We start from the raw sequence: 26,739 nt of genomic DNA, 5'->3' as shown, positions 1-26,739 counted from the left end.
GAAAGAGACCCGGGGGCCATAGGTTTCACTAGTGGCTTCTCTCAAGAGCATAAGTATTCTACGGTGGGTGAACAAATTACTGTTGAGCAATTGACAGAATTGAGCATAGTTATGAGAATATCTAGGTATGATCATGTATATAGGCATCAAGTCCGAGACAAGTAGACCGAAACGATTCTGCATCTACTACTATTACTCCACTCATCGACCGCTATCCAACATGCATCTAGAGTATTAAGTTAAAAACAGAGTAACGCCTTAAGCAATATGACATGATGTAGAGGGATAGTTTCATGCAATATGATAAAACCCCATCTTGTTATCCTCGATGGCAATGATACAATACGTGCCTTGCTGCCCCTTCTGTCACTGGGAAAGGACACCGCAAGATCGAACCCAAAGCTAAGCACTTCTCCCATGGCAAGAAAAACCAATCTAGCAGGCCAAACCAAACTGATAATTGGAAGAGACTTGCAAAGATAACCAATCATACATAAAATAATTCAGAGAAGATTCAAATATTATTCATAGATAGACTTAATCATAAACCCACAATTCATCGGTCTCAACAAACACACCACAAAAAGAAGATTACAACGAATAGATCTCCACGAGAGAGGGGGAGAACATTGTATTGAGATCCAAAAAGAGAGAAGAAGCCATCTAGATACTAACTATGGACCCGTAGTTCTGAATTAAACTACTCACACTTCATCGGAGAGGCTTGGATGATGATGTAGAAGCCCTCCGCGATCGATGCCCCCTCCGGCGGAGCTCCGGAACAGGCCCCAAGATGGGATCTCATGGATACAAAAAGTTGCGGCGGTGGAATTAGGTTTTTGGCTCCATCCCCGGTCGTTTGGGGGTACGTAGGTATATATAGGAGGAAGAAGTACGTCGGTGGAGCTTCGAGGGGCCCACGAGGCAGGGGGCGCGCCCTAGGGGGGCGCCCTCCACCCTTGTGACCGCCTCATGGCTTTCTTGATGGAGGGTCCAAGTCTCCTGGATCTTATCTGATGAGAAAAACACGTTTCCGAAGGTTTCGTTCCGTTTGGACTCCGTTTGATATTCCTTTTCTTCGAAACCCTAAAACAGGCAAAAAACAACAATTCTAGGCTGGGCCTCCGGTTAATAGGTTAGTCCCAAAATAATATAAAAGTGGATAATAAAGTCCAATAATGTCTAAAACAGTAGATAATATAGCATGGAGCAATCAAAAATTATAGATACGTTGGAGACGTATCAAGCATCCCCAAGCTTAATTCATGCTCGTCCTCGAGTAGGTAAATGATAAAAAGAGAATTTTTGACGCGGAGTGCTACTTGGCATACTTTTAATGTAATTCTTCTTAATTGTGGTATGAATATTCAGATCCGAAAGATTCAAGACAAAAGTTCATATTGACATAAAAATGATAGTACTTCAAGCATACTAACTATGTAATTATGTCTTCTCAAAATAACATGGCCAAAGAAAGTTCATCCCTACAAAATCATATAGTTTAGCCATGTTTTATTTTCGTCACACAAGAATGCTCTCATCATGCACAACCCCGATGAAAAGCCAAGCAATTGTTTCATACTTTAGTAATCTCAAACCTATAAACTTTCATGCAATATATGAGCGCGATCCATGGACATAGCACTATGGGTGGAATAGAATATAATGAGGGGGGTTATGTGGAGAAGACAAAAAAGGAGAAAGTCTCACATCAACGAGGCTAATCAATGGGCTATGGAGATGACCACCGATTGATGTTAATGCAAGGAGTAGGGATTGCCATGCAACGGATGCACTAGAGCTATAAATGTATGAAAGCTCAACAAAACAAACTAGTGGGTGTGCATCCAACTTGCTTGCTCATGAAGACCTAGGGCACTTGAGGAGGCCCATTGTTGGAATATACAAGCCAAGTTCTATAATGAAAAATTCCCACTAGTATATGAAAGTGATAACATGAGAGACTCTCTACTATGAAGATCATGGTGCTACTTTGAAGCACAAGTGTGGTAAGGATAGTAACATTGTCCCTTCTCTCTTTTTCTCTCATTTTTTGGGCCTTTTCTTTTTTTTATGGCCTTTCTTTTTTGGGGGGCCTTCTCTTTTTTATGGCCTTTCTCTTTTTTTATTCCTCACTTGGGACAATGCTCTAATAATGATGATCATCACACTTCTATTTATTTACAACTCAATGATTACAACTCGATACTAGAACAAAGATGACTCTATATGAATGCCTCCGGCGGTGTACCGGGATATGCATTGAACCAAGAGTGACATGTATGAAAGAATTATGAACGGTGTCTTTGCCGCAAATACTATGTCAACTACATGGTCATGCTAAGCAATATGACAATGATGAATGTGTCATGATGGACGGAATGATGGAAAGTTGCATGGCAATATATCTCGGAATGGCTATGGAAATGCCATAATAGGTAGGCATGGTGGCTGTTTTGAGGAAGATATAAGGAGGTTTATGTGTGAAAGAGTGTATCATATCACGGGGTTTGGATGCACTGGCAAAGTTTGCGCCAACTCTCAATGTGAGAAAGGGCAATGCACGGTACCGAAGAGGCTAGCAAGGATGGAAAGGTGAGAGTGTCCATGGACTCAACATTAGTCATAAAGAACTCACATACTTATTGCAAAAATCTACAAGTCATCAAAAACCTCGGCACTGCCTGCATGCTCCTAGGGGGATAGATTGGTAGGAAAGGACCATCGCTCGTCCCCGACCGCCACTCATAGGGAAGACAATCAAATAACACCTCATGTTTCAAATTGGTTGCATAATGTTTACCATACGTGCATGCTATGGGACATGCAAACCTCGACACAAGTATTTCTCAATTTCACAACTACTCAACTAGCATGACTTTGATATTATTACCTCCATATCTCAAAACAATCATCAAGCATCAAACTTTTCTTAGTAGTCAATACACTCATATGAAAGTTTTATTATTAACCTTGCATACCAAGCATATTAGGATTTTAAGCAAATTACTATGCTATTAAGACTCTCAAAATAATAGTTTCTATAAAACAAATCCACCACCGTACTCTAAAAGATATAAGTGAAGCACTAGAGCAAAATTATAAAGCTCAAAAGATATAAGTGTAGCACATATAGTATTCTATCAAATTCCAAATCATGTATGGCTCTCTCAAAAGGTGTGTACAGCAAGGATGATTGTGGTAAACTAACAAGCAAAAACTCAAATCATAAAAGACGCTCCAAGCAAAACACATATCATGTGGTGAATAAAAATATAGCTCCAAGTAAAGTTATCGATAGAAGTAGACGAAAGAGGGGATGCCTTCCGGGGCATCCCCAAGCTTTGGATTTTGGGTGTCCTTAGATTATCTTGGGGGTGCCATGGGAATCCCCAAGCTTAGGCTCTTTCCACTCCTTGTTCCATAGTCCATCAAATCTTTACCCAAAACTTGAAAACTTCACAACACAAAACTTAAAGTAGAAAACTCGTGAGCTCCGTTAGCGAAAGAAAACAAAAGACCACTTCAAGGTACTGTAATGAACTCATTATTTATTTATATTGGTGTTAAACCTACTGTATTCCAACTTCTCTATGGATTATAAACTATTTTACTAGCCATAGATTCATCAAAATAAGCAAACAACACACGAAAAACAGAATCTGTCAAAAACAGAACAGTCTGTACTAATCTGTAGCTAGCGCAAGATCTGGAACCCCAAAAATTCTAAAATAAATTTCTGACCGTGAGGAATTTATCTATTAATCATCTGCAAAACTAATTAACTAAATATCACTCTCAAAATAAAAATGACAGCATTTCTCGTGAGCACTAAAGTTTCTGTTTTTTACAGCAAGTTCAACAAGACTTTCCCCAAGTCTTCCCAACGGTTCTACTTGGCACAAACACTAATTAAACAAAAAAACACAACCAAAACAAAGGATAAATAATTTATTTATTACTAATCAGGAGAAAAAAGCAAGGAATAAAAATAAAATTGGGTTGCCTCCCAACAAGCGCTATCGTTTAACGCCCCTAGCTAGGCATAACAAGCAAGAATAGATCTAGGTATTGCCATCTTTGGCAGGCAATTCTTCAATGAGGCATCTATCTCCCTTAGTAATTTCTTTCTTTCTAGTGATTATCAAACTCTTAGGCACAAGATCAAAAAATTCATTTGTAACAATTGGTTCCTTAATGATAGCAAAAAGATTGGGATGAATACTTATAGATTTAAGATCCGCAGTTTCCTTACTAGATGATTCACCTTTATTTTTAGGAACATACATAAGCTTGGCAATTTTAGTAGGAGGACTTGGAGTATTCTTTACGGAAGAAAAAGCGGTTCCCAGGTTCGTAATGATACCCTCAAGTTTATCAATTCTAGTGGAATCTAGATTTATTTTCTCATTAACTATGGGTTCTTTTTCCTTAATATTTTTCACAGTCATTCCTACCTTAGATCCATATTGGGTAATTTGATTGTGTATCTTTTTATCTAGGTTTTCAATTAATTCAATGGTAGCAACTTTATTTTCAGTAATTTCAAGTCTTTGCATAACATGCTCCAAAGTTAACATAGTTCCATTAACCAAAAGAGGTGGTGAGCCAAATAAATCTAACATAGAATTATAAGAATAAAAAGTATGGCTACCCAAGAAATTCCCTCCGGTAATGGTATCAAGGATATATCTATACCAAGGACTAGCACCTACATAAAAATGGCGGAGAAGAACTGAAGTAGATTGCTTCCTAGTAGATCTATTTTGAGCATTGCAAATTCTATACAAAGCATCTTTTAGATTTTCTCCCTCCCTTTGTTTAAAATTTAGAACTTCATTCCCGGGAGACAACGGAGAAGATAAGAGACTAGCCATAACGACAAGCAAGCAAACTAACACACAAGCGAACAAAAAGCAAACGGGAAAAAGAGGCAAATAGAGAGGGAGGATAGAGAGAGAGGGCGAATAAAACGGCAAGGGTGAAGTGGGGGAGAGGAAAACAAGAGGCAAATGGCAAATAATGTAGTGCGGGAGATAGGGATTGTGATGGGTACTTGGTATGTTGACTTTTGCGCAGACTCCCCTGCAACGGCGCCAGAAATTCTTCTTGCTACCTCTTGAGCACTGCGTTGGATTTCCCCGAAGAGGAGAGGATGATGCAGCAAAGTAGCGTAAGTATTTCCCTTAGTTTTTGAGAACCAAGGTATCAATCCAGTAGGAGGCCACGCACAAGTCCCTCGTACCTACACAAAAACAATAGCTCAACGCAACCAACACGCTTAGGGGTTGTCAATCCCTTCACGGTCACTTACGAAAGTGAGATCTGATAGAGATGATAAATAATATTTTTGGTATTTTTGGTATAGAGATGCAAAGTAAAAAGTAAAAGAAAAGCAATAATAAAGTGATGGAGATTGATATGATGAGAAAGAGACCCGGGGGCCATAGGTTTCACTAGTGGCTTCTCTCAAGAGCATAAGTATTCTACGGTGGGTGAACAAATTACTGTTGAGCAATTGACAGAATTGAGCATAGTTATGAGAATATCTAGGTATGATCATGTATATAGGCATCAAGTCCGAGACAAGTAGACCGAAACGATTCTGCATCTACTACTATTACTCCACTCATCGACCGCTATCCAACATGCATCTAGAGTATTAAGTTAAAAACAGAGTAACGCCTTAAGCAATATGACATGATGTAGAGGGATAGTTTCATGCAATATGATAAAACCCCATCTTGTTATCCTCGATGGCAATGATACAATACGTGCCTTGCTGCCCCTTCTGTCACTGGGAAAGGACACCGCAAGATCGAACCCAAAGCTAAGCACTTCTCCCATGGCAAGAAAAACCAATCTAGCAGGCCAAACCAAACTGATAATTGGAAGAGACTTGCAAAGATAACCAATCATACATAAAATAATTCAGAGAAGATTCAAATATTATTCATAGATAGACTTAATCATAAACCCACAATTCATCGGTCTCAACAAACACACCACAAAAAGAAGATTACAACGAATAGATCTCCACGAGAGAGGGGGAGAACATTGTATTGAGATCCAAAAAGAGAGAAGAAGCCATCTAGATACTAACTATGGACCCGTAGTTCTGAATTAAACTACTCACACTTCATCGGAGAGGCTTGGATGATGATGTAGAAGCCCTCCGTGATCGATGCCCCCTCCGGCGGAGCTCCGGAACAGGCCCCAAGATGGGATCTCGTGGATACAGAAAGTTGCGGCGGTGGAATTAGGTTTTTGGCTCCGTCCCCGATCGTTTGGGGGTACGTAGGTATATATAGGAGGAAGAAGTACGTTGGTGGAGCTTCGAGGGGCCCACGAGGCGGGGCGCGCCCTAGGGGGGCCTCCACCCTCGTGACCGCCTCGTGGCTTTCTTGACGGAGGGTCCATGTCTCCTGGATCTTATCTGATGAGAAAATCACATTTCTGAAGGTTTCATTCCGTTTGGACTCCGTTTGATATTCCTTTTCTTCGAAACCCTAAAACAGGCAAAAACAACAATTCTGGGCTGGGCCTCTGGTTAATAGGTTAGTCCCAAAAATAATATAAAAGTGGATAATAAAGCCTAATAATGTCTAAAACAGTAGATAATATAGCATGGAGCAATCAAAAATTATAGATACGTTGGAGACGTATCATGATCTTGTGATTGTTCCTTCTCGTTGCGTGTCCACCGCCCGCGCTGATACCCGTCGTGTGCTAGGGTTTTAGTTGTATTAGTGATGTTATATGTATGATACTATTTGGGGTGTATTAGTGATAATATTCGACGATGTACGGATGCATGAGATGATTTACTTTTGCTTATTGAATGCATGCTAATTTGAATACTTATTTATTTTATGATTTGGTTTTGCTTATTGAATGCTCATGTCAATATGAGTCCTATAAGATATCTTGAGTATCCTGGTAGTTGTCTTCGATCAATTTTCAATTAATGTTTCAACTATGAATATAGGAAATGTCTGACAACGAAAAGGATTTCGGTATTTGCAAATACTGCGAAGACGAGTGCGGCCTGTGCGATGGAATCTTCCTAGATGATGATAGGCGCTTCAGCATCAAGCTGGACGTGAACTTCGAAGTGGATATAGTAAGTCACAACGACAAGTCTTTTTTCGTAATTAAGCATGACATCTACTTCATTTGCTTCAACTTATAATTTAATTTTTTGCTATTCTACTAGTGTATCCCCTGCCATGCAAGAGTTTTTGTCTTGGATAAGATAGGTTTCAGTCGTACTCTATCAAGACAAATTTTCTTCCTGCACTTAGAAATGTTAGTACTGAAAACGTGTGACCAATAGTGTTCGTAATGAACTACGGTCACATCTATTTAGGAAAGATGGTAATATTTTTACTATTTGTCCTCAGTGCATCTTTTGCATACATTTTTTAAAGCTAAACTTCATTGCTAAGTATGTTACTATACGATGTTCTTCAACAGGGACTCCCGATGAATGTTGTGCCTCATGGGATCGAGACTAAAGGTACCATGAGTATTGTTAGCTTACGACCAAGATATCCTACAATGCACTTTAGTGCATTCAGGATTTCTAATAGCGAGCAATGCTTAATAGTGAAAGACTGGACCAAATTTGTGATGGAGGAGTGCAGAGAAGTACTAGGGGCAGCAATCAGAAGCGCAGCACACGATTAGGAGACAGGTTCATCTGCATGCTCCAACTTGATGAAGGAGGAGAGCTACACATGTTTTATGTTATTTTACCTAAGAGAGAGCAGCAGGAGCGATTAGCTAGCTACAAATGAGTTTGAAGATGATGATGTGCTACACTATTACTATGATGATTAAATAGCTAGTGTTGATGGTAATGACTATGATGATTATTATTAGCTAATGTTGGTGGTGATTAGATAGCTACCGCATCTAGTGTTGGTGGTGATTAGCTAGCTAGAATGAGTTTGATCGGATGATGATGTGCTACACTATGACTATGGTGATTAAATAAATACTGTTGGTGGTAATGACTATGATGATGATTAAATAGCTTGTGCTAGCGGATTAGATTCAAGTGGAGGCAACATGTGGTGCACATCGAAAGTACTACTAGTCCAAACTAGATCAAGTTTGCATTAGTAGTATACTTTTGACATGCACCATATATTGCCTCCACTTGAACCTAATCCACCTTCATTTGACACACTTTTATGGAGATAATGATATAAACCTCATAATTGGTATTGTACCAAAATTTGTATAACGGCGTATAAATACACTAAAAATAAAAAAATAAAAAAAAGAATACTAGTAGCGATGGATAGTAAACACGCTGCAACTAGCTAGATTAGCAGCAGCGCGGGAGAGAACAAGCGCTACCGTTATGTGTCTTAGCAGTAGCGCGTGTCGCATGCGCTACTGCTAAGTAATAGTTGTAGTGCCTTATTAGTAGCGCGGCAGCCCGCGCTACTACTAGGGTTTTCCCTAGTAGTGTTGTGATATAATCCATCAAATTTTTCCCCTTCAATCTCCCCCTCATCTTGCTCAAGTCTATTAATCTTGTTTCTCCTAAGTCTTCCATTTGCCTTGGCATGGAAGAATTTTGTATTACTGTCTCCTAGTAGTTCATCAACCTTAGCTTTTTGTTTCCATTTAGCTTCTTCCTGTTGCAAAAGCCTATCAAGTTGTGCTCTGAGTTCCATTTGCTCTTTTCTGTCAGCAGTAGTGAGCCCATTAATTTCACAATGTTTATCAATATTATCTAACTTGAGTAAAATGTCTTTCTTTAATTTAATATACCAAGCATTCATATTTATATTCCACCCTTTCAATTTGGGCCTAAGCAATCTAAATTTTCCCAGTAATCTGTCCACACTGTCCCCAGTGATGCTGTTGTCATTACAAACATCATGGATAATCTTATTAATCCCCTCCCTCAAGAACCAGGCATTTTCAAATCTGAAAATGGGATCAGATTTTTGAATGTCACCAGAATCCAAGAGGAGTTTGGTATGATCAGACTTTTCTCTAGTTAGAGCTGTAATCTGGGTCAAGGGGTATACCTCCTCCCATTTTGTGCTACATAAAATCCTATCAAACTTTTCAAATGTGGGAACAGGTAAATTATTTCCCCATGTAAATTTCTGCCATTCATTTCAAGCTCTCTGACTCCAGCTTGTTCCAAGATAGCATTGAATAAAAAGCTCCAATGTCTAGGAGTACCAGGTTTATTTTTTCACTTGCTTTTCTAATAATATTAAAGTCCCCTCCAATCAAAATGGGGTCAATACTCGTCTAGAAAGTTCTAGAGAGCTCAGCTAAAAATTTAGCTTTCCTCTCTGGTTGGGCATCTTCATAAATCACCACTAGGTCCCAAATAAACCTAGTTTTTAAATTCTGCACTGTCATTTTTATATGGTAATCCCCTTCATCTTGTGAGATCACATCAAGAGTAGTATAATTGACTCCTAATAAAAGTCCACCAGATTTCCCCCTAGCTGGAGTGAAATGCCAATGGAAGTCTCTACCAGCACAAATTTGTTGTAATTCATTTCTAGAAAACTGTTGTTTCATGGTCTCTTGTAATCCCAGAAAATCAACTTTCATATTCATAATCATTTCTCTAAGGAATCTTTTTTAATGTCTCCCTCAAAACCTCTCATATTTCACAAAATACCTCTCATTTCTTTCTTTTTTCTTTTTCTTAGCAGAAGATTCTAAAAAATTTACAGTATAGGCAGTTTTAACCCCAGAACCTCTGGTGGTTTTATTTTTTCCTTTTCCCTTTTTTGATGAGAAAAGCCCTCTGACTATTTCCCAATCCTCATCTTCCCTTCCATCCTCTCCATCTTCGCCCTGATCTAAAAGATCTTCTAGGGTATGTTCCCGAGTGTCAATAATCTCATCCCCCTCAGGCACATTAGGCTGCTTTTGTTTTTTATTAAAGTCAGACAACCACAAATCAATTCTAGCCTGTTCCACATTTTTTATCAATTCTAAATTGTGTTTAATCATATCAGGATTATTTTCCAATTTAACTCCAACCCCCTCAGCAACCTTTTGAAAGAAACTGCCAGAATTTGGAAAATTCCCAATACAGGTCAACTCACCATAGTTGTCCTTCTTTGCTGCCCTCTCCTTGGCTAGCTCTATGATATTGCGATCTTCTTTTCCTTTTAATCTAATGCACCTTCTAAACTCTTCCTCTTCATCTTTAGGATCAGCATCTCCTTTACCAGCCTTCATAATCTTGGTCTCAAAAGAGTCCGTCTCCTGGCTAGCTATATAGTCCACCGGCTCTACATATCCCAGCCCAATAGCTTGTGCCATTAGTTCTTGATCTGTCATATCCCCACCCTCATCCTGTTTGTTCTCAAGCACCATATCTTCATCAAAAGCTTCCACTTCCTCTCCCTCAGCAGTGTTTTTATCTCCAGATTGTGACCTTTTCACATTCTCACACCCTTTCAGATTAATCTGAAGCAGCTCATGTTGCCTCTTGACCTCCTTTTCAAGTGTTTTCCTAACAATCTACATTTCCTTTCTCCTTTTTTTCTTCCAGCATCGGCTGTGCAGTCTGTCTAGCAGCCAATTCCTCTGCTTTTTGCAACCTAAGCATCAGGGTTTCCTCTCTCCCATGTGACTCTACAACTACATCTGCCTCTGTTCTCTTTAGGAATTTCATTGGTTTGGCAAATCTCCCCAGTCTTCAAAACCAATTGTTCATACTGTTTCAGACCCAAACTCCCCAGGCTCATGTTCTGTTTCCCAGTGTCTGCTTGTTTGCTTTTCTTCTGCATGTCATTCTCTCTTTGTGTCTCAAAATTTTCTAGATCTAAATATTCCAACACCTTCCTTTTATTTCCCTCCTCAAACTTGTAGCAACCCTGTTCAGCAACTGAGTCAAACTCAAAGTTTATGTCATACAAAAGCAAGTCTTTAGTGGCTATCTCAGTCCCTACTGGAATCTTGTGTATGTCTCTCAACCCAACTTTCATTTTTATCTCTTCCTTGGAATGTATGTGCTCTACATCAACCTCCACTACTCGCCCCAAAGCAGAGCCAATCTCACACACCCCCAAGTAATGTCTCAGGGTGTCAGGCACTCCCCACATTTTTATCCACACAGAATGTAACTTCCCCTTGGCTTTATCATCTGGACACCAGAAGTCAACCTCAACCATTGCTCATGTCCCCAGTAAAGTGAATTTTCCAATGTTCTTTAATTCCACCAGTTTAGCTTTGTAGGAAATCTTATCAGAAAGGTTGTAGGACTTTGAAATTTGGCTCTCCAGGTCCATCCCCATTCAAACATCTTGGAGAATCCATAAGCTACTGTGGTTTCATTCAGCTGCCCAGATTGAACCTTTACCAATGCCATTGGGTTTGTATGCTCAGCAGCTACAATGTCTTTAGTGTGCTGCACCAATAAACATCCCAAACCCCTAGCTCCATATTCCACATACTTAGCTACAGGTTTGGCTTGCTTTAGAACTGTGCATTCATCAGTATTGTGTGATACTCTCTGGCACACCACACAAGAAAGTTTATTTTTGCAGTCACTCTTAAGATGTCCCTGTTCTTTGCATTTGACACAGAACAATTCCTTGTTGTTGTTAGCTGGTTCTTTCTTCTTTGGCACATCTTTTTCCCCTTCATCTTTCTGTTGCCCCTGTAGCTTCAGAGTCTCCTGTTTTGGCATGTTAGAAAGCACATACTGGTATTGTTGCGGCATTTGTTCCTGTGGCATGCATGAAGCCAAATTGTCCCAGACCTATTCCAATAGGTACCAGCTGAGGGAAGCTAGGTTTGTTCATCATAGGGAAACCACCTGCCACCTGCATTTGTCCCCTTTGCATACCCACCTGTTGAACATTAGGATTGACTGTAGCAAAACTACTGCCAGATCCAATCTCTTCAATCCCACCATGAACACTTTATTGTTGCCCCCCACTCTGCCTGGGCCGAAATTTCCTGTCTTGCCATCAAGATCTCTACCATTTCCCATAGAGATACCTTCTCCCCCCAGAACCACTGCTGTTGGTCCCAGATCCCCCTCTGTAATTTCCATCTCTGTTCCTCTAGTCAAAACTATCATGATCTCTCCCATCTTGTCTATTGAAACCTCTCTCAGAATTGTTAGGCTTGCTATAATAATTACCTCTTCCTCCGAAGCCTGTTCCCCTGCCTAGCCTTGGACGCCAATTCTCCTGTCTATTAGCCATGTTCTCTTCTTCTCCCCAGGCAATCTCTTCTTCCTCAAGCCCGGTCTCTCTGTTCGCCGTCGCCTTGGATTTTTTTGGGTTTGGGGGGGTGGAGGAAGTCTGGTTCTGGAACGAGAGGTGGAATGCCTCTGTTATATATGTCCATCCCCTCCACGCCCCTTCCTAGGCACCCAATGTTGTCCACCTTATTGGGCCAGGTGCCCATAAAGCCCACTTTACCAAAGCTCACATGTTCCCACTTTCCTCCTCTGATGTCTTCTCTGTTCTTTTTCCAGTAATCTGAATTCCCCCCCCCCCCCTCCTCTGAATTTCATCAACCACTTCCTCAAGCATATGATTTTCAGGAATATCTAGATTGAAAGCTTCCTTATCAATCATGTCCAGCCTCTCATTCTCCACAAAACTAGAGACATCAACTCTTTGGGGAGGGTTAAAATCATCAGGCTCAATATCACTTAAAAACTCAGGGAATCTGGTATAACCCCAGATTATTGGATTTTTAGGTTTCATTTTAACAAGTGCCATATTTATATTACCACAATCATAGTTTCCCCAGCTAGGAGAATCAGTCTGAATCAGGTCCCTACTACACTCAGTTTGGATCCTATCAAATTTCTTCTTATCAGCATCACCCTCATGTTTCAGAAGCAAACTCTGAACATATTGATTCATTTTTTTTTCATTTTTCGATTGACTCGCTTGATTCGGCTTTGCATATCAATATCATAAGATTTCTCTCTATATTTGCAGGCAAAAGAAACACATGAAGGGATGGGTTTGCAGTCATTACCTGCATCTTCATCCTCATCGGAATCGGTACCTGAATCTTCGCTAGCCAACCTCCAGAAGCGGTTGTGGGCTAGCGAAGGCTTCAAGCATCGTTTTCGGTGAGGCGTGCCGAGCAGCGTGGAGTCGGGGTGTCAGAGTTGGGGCGAGTCGAGCATAGCGACGTGGGGTCCGCGCCTCCTCCTGCAGTGGCTGGACCACCGGATCTTCGCGAATCTCGATCGGCGCCATGGCCGAGCCTGGGGCAGGGAGGGCCAGAACCCCCTCGCGGGATCTGAGTGCCGATTCCGTCATGGCCGGGCGAGGTTTGTTGTCTCGAAGGAGGTGAACACGACCCACTTCCTTGCCACAGCCCTCACCGGCGAGTCCGCCTGATCCATCGCCCACAGCAGCACCTGGAGCGGGTGCTTGCGTCAACCCCGCCCGAACAGAGATCTCTCCTCCACTGCCGTCAGACTCTCGAAGGTTTCCTCCGCCTCCGCATACATCTCCTTTTTGCTGGTGTACCACGAACCGATCTCCCGCAGGCGAGCGCGCAGGCGCGCATCCCTGCCTGCAAATCTCCTCATCTTCTCCTCGCTGATCTCCACCATCGCCGCCGCAGTCGCCAACCAGGAGAGAGGGGGACGAGGGAGCTGGGGAAGGAAGTGAAGGACCGAGAGGGAACGGGGCGAACTCACCATAAGTATTGCCCGAATTTAATCCCCCACCGGCTGCGATTCCTCTCCCACCGGCCGCAATTCCTCCCTCGCCGGCTCCCGAGACGTCGCTCCCGCCCGGGTCCTTCTCCTCGATGTGCACAACATGACAAGGAAAACGATCGTGGTGCCAGGGGCCAACACGAGCCCTCTCCTGGTCCGCGTGTCCACCGTGCACCCCCACTCATCGACGAGATCCACCGTCGCCAGGTGCGGGCCGAGCACGACCTCCCCGCGGTGCAGCCTGGGAGTCGTCGCCGTCCATAAATTGGCGGCGAACCACGCCGGCCACCGCCATGGTGCGGAGTCGCCTAGCGAGTCGCCAAGGAAACGTGACGGGGCCGTCATCCTGATCATCGTCTCTGTTATATGAATTTAGAGTGTGAAATTTAAATATGTGGTTGCAGGGGACGGAAATGCTCTCTGTGGATATACCATAGGTCAATTTTGTGGTATATGCGGATGTAGATGCTCTTACTATTCCTCTCATGCTACCCACTGTTTGGGATCCATTTACTTTCCACTAGCGCTTAGTCCTCGGCCAAGTCATATTTTGCTTTTGTTCGATCGTGACATGCATGTGGACCTGTGGTGCACATGGCCACATGTTCATTCAGATGTCAACGATAAACCCAGCATAGTCGTGTAGTGTGTCTTATTCTTCCTGACAATTATTTCCTCCTTTATTCATTCACAAGGATCATAGCATCACTTGTAATAAGAGAAAGAGTACTCTAAGAGAAATAACCACATCCCGGGCGATGTCCATCCAGATATTCGAAAGAGAAAATTACAATGATTATAGATGACATGAGTAAAATCAAGCGGCATAAACGCTGGTGTCCTCGGCCAAGTCATATTATGAAATGTGTGCTCTCAAGAAAATAAAAAGGAAACACATCAGATCCACCGTCTAATAGTCATGATATCTTACATTGAGGTCCGTATAAGTTTCTTGTTTTAGTTTTTTTTCGTTCTTACGCATTCCGTTTCATAATATAAGAGCGTTGCTGACACTAGTGTGCTTTTATAATATGAAACAGAGGGAGTACATGTTATATCACTTTGACCATGACTTGATCCACTAAGACCTAAACAATTGAGGAGGACTTTCTTGCTACGGCATAGTATATAAGTGCTTGATACGGCAGGTAGTCTAAGCACAGCATATATACGCCTACTCTTGCTTGCTGCGATACAACCAGCAAAAACAAGATGGGCATGCTACGAGTCGGAGGCTGCTTAGCACTCGCCTTCTCTCTGAGCTTCTTCTTCTCGTGCTCCGTTGCTTCTCCAGCTGATGGCTTCCTCCGGTGCCTGCTGAGCGCCAAGATACCCAGCGAGCTCGTGTACACGCAGAGCTCCACCAACTTCACCGATGTGCTGGCCTCCACCATCAGGAACACCAAGTTCCTCACCAACGCCACGGCGAGGCCGCTCTGCATCGTCACGCCCGCCGACGCCTCCCACGTCCAGGCCGCCGTGCTCTGCGGCCGCGGGCATGGCGTGCGCCTCCGCGTACGCAGCGGCGGGCACGACTACGAGGGCCTCTCGTACCGGTCCGTGCGGCCTTCCGAGGTGTTCGCGGTGGTCGACCTCGGCGCCAACCTCTGGGCCGTGCGCGTCAACCGGCTCGAGTCCACGGCCTGGGTCGACTCCGGCGCCACCATCGGGGAGCTCTACTACGCCATCGCCAAGAACGACTCCCGGATCGCGTTCCCGGCCGGCGAGTGCGCCACCATCGGCGTGGGCGGCCACTTCAGCGGCGGCGCCATCGGCATGATGATGCGCAAGCACGGCCTCTCTGCGGACAAGGTCCTCGATGCCAAGCTGGTCAACGCCGACGGCGATCTGCTTGACAGGGCTGACATGGGGGAGGACCTCTTCTGGGCCATCCGGGGCGGCGGCGGCGGGAACTTCGGCATCGTGCTCTCGTGGAAGATCCAGCTGGTGCAGGTCCCACCGACGGTGGCGGTGTTCAACATCGCGAAGACGGTCGACGAGGGCGCCGTGGGCATCCTCGCCAGATGGCAGCACGTCGCGCCGGTTCTCCCCAGCGACCTCACCATAAGGGTGATCGTGCAAGGGCAGCAGGCCATGTTCCAGGCCCTGTACCTCGGGGCATGCGACTCGCTGGTGGCGACGATGGGCGACCAGTTCCCGGAGCTGGGCATGACGAGCGCCGACTGCCAGCCGATGACCTGGCTGCAGTCGGCGGCCACACCCTTCATCAGCTTCGGCAGGAACGGCACGCTGGAGGAGGCGCTGCTGAGCAGGACCGCCGGGCAGAGCAGCGCTGGGAAGATCAAGTCCGACTACGTCCAGCGCGCCATCCCCAAGGCCGCGTGGGAGGAGATCTTCTCCTGGTTCACCATGGACGGCGCCGGGTTCATCTTGCTGGAGCCCCACGGCGGGTTCATGGGCAGCGTCCCCGCCGCGGCGACGCCCTACCCGCACCGGCACGGCGTGCTGTACGTCATCCAGTACATCGCGTTCTGGCAGCAGGGAGGCGACGGCACGGCGGCGACGGCCTGGATCGGCGGCCTGTACGACTTCATGGGACAGCACGTGAGCAAGAACCCTAGGCGGGCGTACGTCAACTTCCGGGACCTGGACATCGGCCAGAACGATGGCACGCCGGAGAGCGGCGAGGTGTGGGGCGAGCGCTACTTCGTGGGCAACTACCGGCGGCTGGCGGCGGTGAAGGCGGCCGTGGATCCCACCGACTACTTCAGCAACGAGCAGAGCATCCCGCCGTTGCGTTGACGGAGACGGAAACGCTGACCATGCGAGAGATGCCATGAATTAACCATTCGTGATGCATGGGCGGCTACTGGCTACTGGTCGAGATCCGTTTACTTTCCTTTGCTGAATAGTATAAACAAGGGTGGAGTACCATCGAATTATATTCTTGTTTTTTTGTTATCGTTCTGCTGGTTTCAGTCTACTTTCCTGGATGAACGATACTTTATCAAATATGAACTGTGCCTTGGTTCGATTACATGCATGTGGTGAGTGGAGAGGATGAGCCTGCTCATGGAGATGTCAACGGCAAGCCCAACATAGACATTCATTGAATTTGATTTGATCGCACCATTTTTCGGGACGGTGGAGTATACTATAAAAATAAGGGACCAGCTAGAGATTAATTGGCTGAAAACAAAATTTGGGTCAACTAAGCGACCATAATTTTTTTAAGGGCAATGTGCTAGATTGCCTTTTTTTAGTCTAATAATTTGCTAATTTGCTTTTTTTATATAATACTCCCTCCGTCCGAAAATACTCGTCGGTGAAATGGATAAAAATAGATGCACCTAGAACTAAAATATATCTACATACATCCATTTCTCCGACAAATATTTCCGGACGGAGGGATTTGCTAGATTGCTACTACATGCTCAGGGATGGACACAAGTAAAGACAGTAAAACAAGCATTGCAAAGAGCGCAAGCTTTGGCCCATTTACCAAAACATTGGCGATGGTCAGTTTTTTTTGTTGGCTTCCAAAATAAACTGCCTTCTACCCAGCTTATTCTAGAAATCCAATCAATTTTATTTAAAAGCCTATTAGGCCAAAAAATCGATTGGGCTTTTAAAATAAACTAGGCAGGGGACAGCTTATTCTATAAGCCCAAAAAGCCACCAAAAGAATTGGCGATGGAGCTAGCGATAGAAGGCAGGCCCAGCCTATGTGACTGTGTCATTGATGTGATAGATCAGTCGACCAGCTGTGCTCTCTACGCACACTAATTACTGTTTTTTAGATAAAGGTAAGCTAGTCATTGTACTGTACTTCCTTGCTCCGGTGAAGAGTGTACATCTAGCTTCAACATTTATCCAGAAAAGAGTGTACTTCTATAGGACCAAGGATTTTAACTTCATGCCTCACGAGATACTATTGGGAAATAAATTATTGGAATACACCCTCATTAAGAAAATACCATACTACTTTTTTGTCAATTATTAGGGGAATTCACATTTTACTATTGATGTTCGAGGTATTTTCAAAAGATCACAGTTTTTTAATAACCATGGTATAAATTTATTGTGAGTTGTTAACCCGATAACCAAAAGAAGAAAAAGTGACACTCACCTGAAATTCGAATACTTGAGGTGGTGTCATTGTATTGAATAAATGAACAAAAATAAAACAAAAAGTGAAGTAATTCAAGTAAGAATGAATTAGTGGCATTGATACTACCCTTTTAAGAAAATAATCAACAAAACTAGAACAAATATTGACAAAATTTGCACGTAGTTTAAACAAAAATTACATTTTTTAATAATATGCAAGAATAAGCCTATAGTAGTGGAATTTTGTTGAAAAGAAGTTTCCTAAGTACCGAATTAGTGAAAATAACGAAACAATTGCGCACAATTTAGACATAAAATACTCTTGTTAATATGCAAAATAAACATACAGTTGTGGAATTCTAGGAAGAAACGTTTCTTTTTATAAGTAGCATTACTATTTCCCTTAAAGGAAAAATGAGATTTAAAATTATTATTATTACTATTATTATTATTATTATATCAACAACAACAACAATATTTTCTAAGAAATAATAAATTAATGGGATTGGCGTTACTATTTAACAAGAAAGGGAATAAAAACAAATAATGACAAAAATTGCAAATAATTACACAGGAATTATGAGTTTTTATAATATGCACGAATAAGCAAATAATAGTGAAATTTTGAAGAAATAAATCTAAGAAAGAACGAATTTGGTGTCATTCATATTATCCTTAAAGATGAAATAAAATGAAGCAAACAAAACAAAATAATGAAGTTTTCTCAGAAATATGAAATTACTGGCATTGATATTACCCTTTAAAAAGAAAGATAATTTAGAAAAATTTAAAGCAAATAATGACAGAATTTGCATAGAATTTACATACAAATTGTGCTTTATTTGTATTATGCAAAAACAAGTATGATAGTGGAATTTCGAAAGAAAATTACAAGGAACAAATTAGGGGGATTGGTATCAACCTTAATGGAGAATAAATGAAATAAAAACTAAAATATAATCAAAATAATAAAGGATATTGGTATTATCCTTTAGGAAGAAATAAAAAAAATTGCATACAACTTTGCACTTTTTTAGTATGTACGAAATAAACGAAAATCCAAATCGGTGCCGAGGCTCATCTGCTCCCGGTCAGAAAAAAATTCATAACAAATACTAGAAAAATTCAAAAACATCCAATTTTTTTTGTGGTAGATAATTTGATGCGTGAGGTCCGCTCCAAATTTCAACTCTCGGCAAAAAGACAAATCGGGTCAATACAGTGCATGAACAGTAAACAATTTTACATACCCTGATTTTGTCTTTTTTACAGAGAGCTGCTCAAATGTCCAAATGCGTTGAAATTTGCAGCGAACCTCACGCATCAAATTATCTACCACAAAAAATTGGATTTTTTTTGAATTTTTCTATTATTTGTTTTGATTTTTTCGTCAGCACGGGTGCAGCTGAGCCCGGGAGCAGAAATGCCACACTCCGAAATAAACTTATATTAGTGCATTTTTCACACTCTAATACTCCCTTCGATCCAAAATAAGTGTCATGGTTTTTTCAACTAAAACCACGACACTTATTTTGGATCGGAGAGAGTATTTTTTATACACATGTTATCTAGTACTTGCATGTATATATTTTAAACTCACCCAACATTCCAAAAATGTCCATAAAAATCGGCTCAGAGAAGAAAGCTAAAAAGGCATACAAACAGAAGGAAAAGAGGAAAGCATCGTCGGCTTATAAACAGACAGCATAAGGAAACACGAAATGGGCTTCAGCTCAATAAGGAATCAACTGACCCAAAGGAGTGGTTAGTCGGAATTTTCAGCCCAAAATATGAAAGCAGACACAATAGAGGAAAAAAAAACAGCATGAATCTTGAAGCAGAAACCAGAGGCTAAAAAATACACTGGTCCAAATTCATTTTCCAGGCATCTTAAATATAGCTTAGCTCTAAAATAAACTTTTGATTAGTGTGTCTTGGTTAAGGTAGCCCTAGGCGTTCGACCCGGTCATATTTTAGGAATTTCTAATCTGTCTACTCTATGAACACGAATCTTGAAGCAGAAATCAAAGGCTCAAATTTGCGCCCGATATGCCCCCACCCCCACATCGCACGGCCACGTCGACGTAAAAGTACGCCTCCTCCCTCAAAGAGAAAAAAAACGTATGCCTCCGGCCAGCCTACGCTTTTCTTTTCTTTGCCTACTCCCTAATATGCTAAAGTCCTATTAGGGAAGAATTAATGGATTTAGAAGTCCCAGTAAGATGGAGGCGCCCTCCATAGCTTGTTGGACAATCTAGGGTGCGAATTGGACTTAGAAAAGGACTTCTTCTCATGAACGGTGTGCCAAGGAGGGATCTTAAGTCGGTTGCCTCCCCTCCCCTCCACCCACATATATTAAAGGGTGGCGCCCCTAGAGACACACAAGTTCCATACGAGCACGCCATCTCTAGTTCTCTCTAATTTCTTGAAATAGGGTTTCCCCCGCTTTGTATTACAAAGCAATTATCACCGCATTGCTAGGGCGGAACAACAATCAAGCCCAAAGATAAAACAAGAAGAAGAGAGAAACAAATGCCAACAATGGCAGCTTGACGACATGTGAATGACCCGCCACCGCTGCGCCCTCCGAAGTCGTCCCACCACGCACCCAACACTCTGGAGCGCCGTGTACCAAGCAACACCTTCAGGAAGGAGAGCGACGACAACGATGCTGTTGCCCGGACTTGTCTAGGGATTCCCCCGGCACGCGGAGGAAGAAGCTAAAAGGGGTCACCTGACGCCCTCCAAGGAGAGGTGGCGGCACCCGCAGGCGTCACTACGTCGGAGTCGGACGAGCCAACATGGATTTCTCCCACTCCCAGAACACCACTACCCAATCCCTCCGAAGTCTTCCACCCAGCACGCCACCCGCCTGCCTGCGCCACCACGGTCTTGAAGCCACCCACACCGTCTCACTGAGTCCACCACCGCGAGGCCTAGAGGACAGAAAATGAGAACGCATGGAGCCGGGGGCAGCAGCACCACGGCCAAGCGGGAGGGGACAACCTCCACCGCCGTTGCACCAGAGGCCAGTTCCTCCAACGCCATCGTGGTAGCCGGCTGGACGCCGCGACAGGAGGAAAACCAGGCCACCTGGGCCCGGCCAGGCTCAGATCGAGCCCGCAAAGACTCCGCCGCCACGCTGCAGCAAGCTAACAACGGCGCCACCAGCACCCAAAGATCCCGACGCCCCATCGCCACCTCCAGGAAGCTACGCCACAGATCAGAGCCACCGGCCTGCCCCGGCCCAGATGGGGCCCCTTCAGGCCCAGATCTGGGCCGAGCGGGTGCCACCTGCCCGCGCCGTCGCAGAGCTCCGCCGCCAATGGCCGCGCCCCACGCCTCCGACCACCGACGCCAGCGGTGAGCCAGCCCGCCGCCGCACCGCACCATCGCCGCCTGGAAGCACCCCCTGAAGCAGCGCCGCCCCGCGCAGGATCCACCGCACGAGGGAAAAAGCCGCGGGCCGCCGGCGCCGCCCCGGGACGAGCCTGGCGATGCACGCCCGACACGGCGGGGAGAGGGAGGATGGAGGGGAGCGCTGGGGAAAAGGATGGATGCGGATGCGGTCGCACGAGAGAGCGGGGGGGGGGGGGGGGTCTGTTCTCTCTAATTTCTCTAGATCCAAGTATAATAGAGAAGCCATGTGAAATTCTCTCCTCTCCATCCTCTAGTCGGGCATATGCAGCTTTTCTCTAACAGTTTGTCTAATTCACATCTAAATGTTTTTTAAGGATGTCACATCCAAGCTCCCACAAATAACGCAGCAATAAGAAACAAAAAAAATAAACAACAAACATAATGAACATTAGGTTAAATGTGAGATAACAATGTCACATCTAGATGTGTCCTAAACAGACCCTTTCTTTAAAATAAATATCTTGGTAATCCTGCGAATCAAGGATGGACGTACGAGACAAGCACGGACGCGGGAACAAGGATACGTAGGAGCCATTTCGGTCGAGCCACCTGTGGATATGTATGGCGTGCAAATGGCCATGCATGCTCAGGCGAAAGCTAGCTGGTTGGTGCGTCGTGGCCGTGGTCCAGGTGCGATCATGGCGCTACCCCTATGCATGCCTACTTACGTACTACGTACGTGGCCGTCCTTGGCGAGCGCCACCGGTCGAGCAGACGACCACTACTCGACGTCGACAAGACGTCGTGAGCGCGCGTCCGTCTCCATTGGCCATCTCAAAACCAGTGGACACATGCATGTTTGACTTATCTCAATATTGTTCTGATCTTTATTACTTGTACGTAATTACTTTTGCCACTAACAGAATCTGATGCTCTTGCCACTAGTTGGACAAGTGGTCTGTTAGATATTTTAAAACGTCGAAAATGCCGACGTTCTTGTATACAATAGTAGTTTGCCCGACAAAGCTTCACCTAAACACCGCTAGACCCCCCAATAGGCTTGCAAACAAGTGTATAATAACTTGCCTGTAAAAAAAAGTGTATAACTTGCTTCCCTTCTCATGAAACAAAGTGTATCTTTTAGCTTTTCACAGCACAAAGTGCATCTTTTTTTTTTGACGGGTGCACAAAGTGCTTCTTAAAGAACTTGCGTCGTGGCACGTTCCAGCTGCTTGCCACCCATATTTTTTTTTGAGTATCAGTACAAAAACAAGCGCTCATATACACGCGCATACACTCACCCCTATGAACGCACACACGCACACCCTACCCCTATGAGCACCTCCGAGAGACTGAGCCGGCATATCATCTTGAGATTTACGAAGTCACCAAGCCATGGATCTTCTCTTGGCGAGCCCAAACAGCCCAACAACCGGCCCTGAGCCCCCACTTGTCACCTCTACGATTTCTCAAAAATAACAACAACAAAAAACCCTGACGCCTCTACGTGTTGCTTGATGAGTGGTATTGATGGGCAAAACTAAGGCGAGAATGATGAGACTGTGTTCCCTTATATCAGGGATGAAGCTAGAAAAAAAAGTTTGACGGGATCATGCCTATGACAATGGGGTCATCTTTTTTAAATAAATAGTGATTAGTACTAAATAAGTGAAGGCTTTACTAAATTCATTGGGGTCAATTGACCCCAATGCATACAAGGCAGCTACGTCTGTGCCTTATATATTACTCCATCCGTCTCAAAAAAAGTGACTCAACTTTGTACAAAATTAAGTCATTTATTTTGAGACGGATGTAGTATATTATAGTAAATTATTTACTGAGCATAGTTTCAACAAAATGTCACTAGACTCCAGTGAGCATGTAAAAAAGGTTTATTTAGTGACAGGAGATGTTTTCATCGACTATGAGACAACTGGAGAGACCTCATCAAACTTAAAATGTGCCAACTCACCCTTTTTTTTCGCGTGGGCCAACTCACCCCTCATTGGAGTAGAGTGTATGTGAACATCTATGTTTATACCATATTTAAAAAAAATCGTTTCATAGAGCAAAGTACATACTTTATTTTCACCAAGAGGCACAAATTAAAGTGCATCACAAAGAAGTTGGGCGGTGCCACCGGCCATCATCACCATGCATGGCGACACCGAGACACAAGAAGATATTTTCTCCACCCTAAGAAAAAAAGAAGAAGATATTTTTTTCCCCTTGGGAGTCCTCAAAACCGGCCCAGGGCCCCACATGTCAGACCGGCAGCACGGCCTCTTGGCTTCACCAGTCGGCAAATCCATCTTGCATGCGGAGAAGGAAAAAAAGAAAAAAGAGAAAAATCCATCGCGCGGAAAAATATCTGCGCCCGATATTTTGCGCTCCCCCGCGCGGCCACGTCAACGTAAAGTACGCCTCCTTCCCCAGGGGAAAAAATTAAAGTACGCCTCCGGGCCACCTGCACACACAGCCTGCGCTTTTCTTTTCTTCGCCTTCTCTTCTTCCCCTCTCTCTCTCTCTCTGCTGGCCTGGCAGATATTTTTCCTCCGATGAGAGTATACATCTCGGCCTCCGCATCCCTATCCCTCCATCGTCTCCAGGAGGAAGACGACGGACCACCAAATCCAGCGGATCTTTTCCCCTCTTCTCCATCGATCTGCGTTTCTCCCTGAGAAAATCGACGGCAAAAAAATATCCTCGCTTTGATCTCCGGCGCCGTCCGGCGAGAGTTCTTGGGCGGAGGAGGAGCTCGGGTTCCATCTGTTCGTCCAACCGCCCGGATCCATGGGGGACGTGTCCACGATTCAACGCCCGCCCGGCGCTGCCGCCAAGGTAATAATCTGTTCCACGACCAACTGTTATTTTGATCCGCCTGAAGGTATTCAGTTCTAGTCTCTGATAAATGAATGAAATTGCTGATTAGCATGGTCTTCTGCGGTGTTCTTCTTTTGCAAATCGCCGTAGATAGCAGTTAATTCGACTCAAAAAGTAGTGCAAAGCAGAGCAGGCACATCATGTAGTACAATAATCATCCTGGACATCTGGATGTCTGTCCAGTTTTACAGCTGTCCGATGAGTTGATTTTGCACCTGTAAAATGGAAACTGATTCTACCTTCTTCTTCTTCAGCAGGGTGATCAGGTTGGAGAGCTGGTGTCGGCCGGATGGACCAACGACACCCACAACATGTACATCAGCTCCATGGAGGCATCCTTCATGCAGCAGCTCCGTGGCCAGCAGCAGCACCACCACCACGCCGCTCCTGACAGGAACATGACCCATGTGGGTGCTGGCCATGGGCTCAAGCCACACCAAGAGGGAGCTTCAGATAACGCCGGGGCCGAGAGGAACGTCTCTCGCTCGCGTGATGTGGGCGCAAGAGGCCTGCCTGAGGATCCGTGGGCAAGGCGTTTCAAGCCACGCGATTCTGCTATGAATCGTCGTGGTGATGGGGTTGGTGCTTCTGATGGTGAATCGGGTACTGATACGGTTCAAGGGGCGGTTCCGAAGCATGGAAGAGAAGTGGTCAGTTGCGTTGGAGGAAATCTTGTTGACAAAACCTCAGGTTGTTACACTTTTCATCTTGTTTGCTGATTGTTTCCTTCAATGTATGTTTTGTTCAGTTTGACAGGAGTTTAGAATTCAGAAGTTGCTGTTAGTCTGATATGAATTCAGAAGTGTCGATTTCCTTGGTATATGTTGTGACCAGTTCTGGCAGAAGTTGAAAACTATTATGCAGTGTTGGCTGTTAGTCTGATATGAATTCATAAGTGTTGATTTTCCTTGGTAAATGTTGTGTTCAGTTCTGGCACAAGTTCAGAACTGTTATGCAGTGTTGGCTGTTAGCCTGATATGAATCCAGAAGTGTTGATTTTCCTTGCTACATGTTGTGTTCAGTTTTGGCAGAAGTTCAGAACTGTTATGCAGTGTTGGCTCTTAGTTTCATATAAATTCAAAAACGTAGATTAAGAAAAAGGATAAATAATTATCATGTCGTAAGAGTTGTAAGTCGATAAATCCAATAATTATGATCAAGGAATGAGGTAATTTTGCATGCCAGACTGCACGTATTTGTCAAGATATGTGGAAACAGTAAATGATTATATGGAATTGTTTGTCATATAAAGTGGCTATAACTGAATTGGCTATCTGGTCGACTTCCATGTTTGATGCATAATTGTGTAGAGTGGCTCTTTAAATGGGACTTCACTTTGACAGAAGTTCAGAAACTGTTATTCAATGTTTGCTGTTAATCTGACAAGTATTTCGTTTCTTCTCTCCAGAAGAAGTCTCTGGTCAAAACTTTCCTGAAGATGAGGTTCATTCCGCTGCTCAGCCAAGCAAATCATGCAAGAAAAGGAGGCCTGCCTCTTCCACTGCTGCAGGTTCTTTCATCTCGATGCTCGGCGACAAGCGGTGGTGAAGGCCTGCGTATGTGTTCTAGAAATTCTTGCTGAAGCAGTTGTGATAGGTGACTGGTGCGGCTGCTAATCTTTTTAACTCGTCTGATAGCTCTCGATTGGCCTGTCCTTTCGGCGTGAAGGGAAGACAATTCATTGGTGATTTGTGTCTAGTATCCTCTCTGCAGAGCATCAGGCTCAAGTTTGCAGATCTGCGAGAGTGGAGGTGTGATGTGATGCCTTGTGGTGGTGTATTTCTTCAGCATCTGCTGTCTGCAAGCGAATCAACGGTTCCTTGCCACGGCAAAAATGTATTGGAGAGTTTATACTTTATACTACATGACTTTTGATGTCACATGGGTGCAATAAACTTGTTTGGTTCAGAGACATTTTTTGCTGGGCAATCTCTCTGTTTCTTCTTCTGCAGAGTGCTGGTTGTGTTGTGCTAAAACTGAAACATGTTGTGTTTTTGTGAGTTCTTTGCCCTTTTTTTTTTCTGATAAAGGGCATTTTCATTCAATCTATATATCGAGGTCTTCACCTATTGTTGAGCCAATTCGGTGATCTGCATAAAAGTCCTAAAGTTGATGCCGAAAGAGAGAAGATAGAACTAGCTTCGCTGTTCCTTCTTTCCAAGCTACTCCCTCCATTCCAATATAGCTTTGTACTAACTTTGTACTAAAGTTAGTACAAAGTTTAGTCATCTATTTTGGAATGGAGGGAGTAACTTTCTGCCTGAATATTCTTTCGCTGCCATGGACTCAGGTAGATTTTGTGCATGCCTATTGCATGCACATGCGCGTGTGTACCTTTATAATCGCAAATACAATTCACTAACTGTTTTATTTGCAGTCAGCTTTGTTGTTACAGAAATAGTACGGCAAAAGAGTATACTCTGAAGTCTGAACGGACAAACAGTTTAAACCTTGAACAAATAAAAGGCATAATGAAATTAAGGTCCTCAATGAAGTCGTTGACATCGATGAATAATTCCTTTAGAACAAGATTGTACCATCAAACAAAACTCAGAAAGGCAAAACTCCACAAGCACACCTTTTGCAACAAATACAGACAAATAATATGCTTGAATAGTGTCCCCTGCAACATCAGTCAGAGATTATGTCACCCTGCTCTTGTGCCAAGCGCTCATTTGCCTCTTCCACAAGAGAAGTAAGAGACCTGGCAGGCACCTCGCGATCAT

At 43.8% G+C, this 26,739-nt stretch overlaps 1 protein-coding gene and 1 pseudogene across 2 annotated transcripts; both read left to right on the top strand.

Annotated features, from left to right (window-relative positions):
* The first annotated feature begins 14,872 nt into the window (after positions 1-14,872).
* On the top strand, positions 14,873-16,674 carry LOC125506570 (berberine bridge enzyme-like Cyn d 4 pseudogene; annotated as a pseudogene).
* Positions 16,675-23,596: 6,922 nt separating this feature from the next.
* On the top strand, positions 23,597-25,942 carry LOC125511677 (uncharacterized). Of its 2 annotated transcripts, none has more exons than XM_048677102.2 (3): positions 23,597-23,971; positions 24,271-24,703; positions 25,422-25,942. In XM_048677102.2, the coding sequence occupies exons 1-3, from the start codon at positions 23,924-23,926 to the stop codon at positions 25,559-25,561; spliced, it is 621 nt and encodes a 206-aa protein (XP_048533059.1). In that variant the 5' UTR covers positions 23,597-23,923; the 3' UTR covers positions 25,562-25,942. The 2 variants fall into 2 exon arrangements, with proteins under 2 accessions (XP_048533059.1, XP_048533057.1); XM_048677100.2 differs by having other exon boundaries at positions 23,598-23,971; positions 24,268-24,703.
* The last annotated feature ends 797 nt before the right edge of the window (positions 25,943-26,739 follow it).

This window comes from Triticum urartu, chromosome 5A (assembly GCF_056163025.1).
Source record: "Triticum urartu cultivar PI428250 chromosome 5A, HENAU_Tu73, whole genome shotgun sequence".
Classification (NCBI taxonomy): Eukaryota; Viridiplantae; Streptophyta; class Magnoliopsida; order Poales; family Poaceae; genus Triticum; species Triticum urartu.
This window is presented reverse-complemented; position numbering and strand designations above follow the sequence as displayed.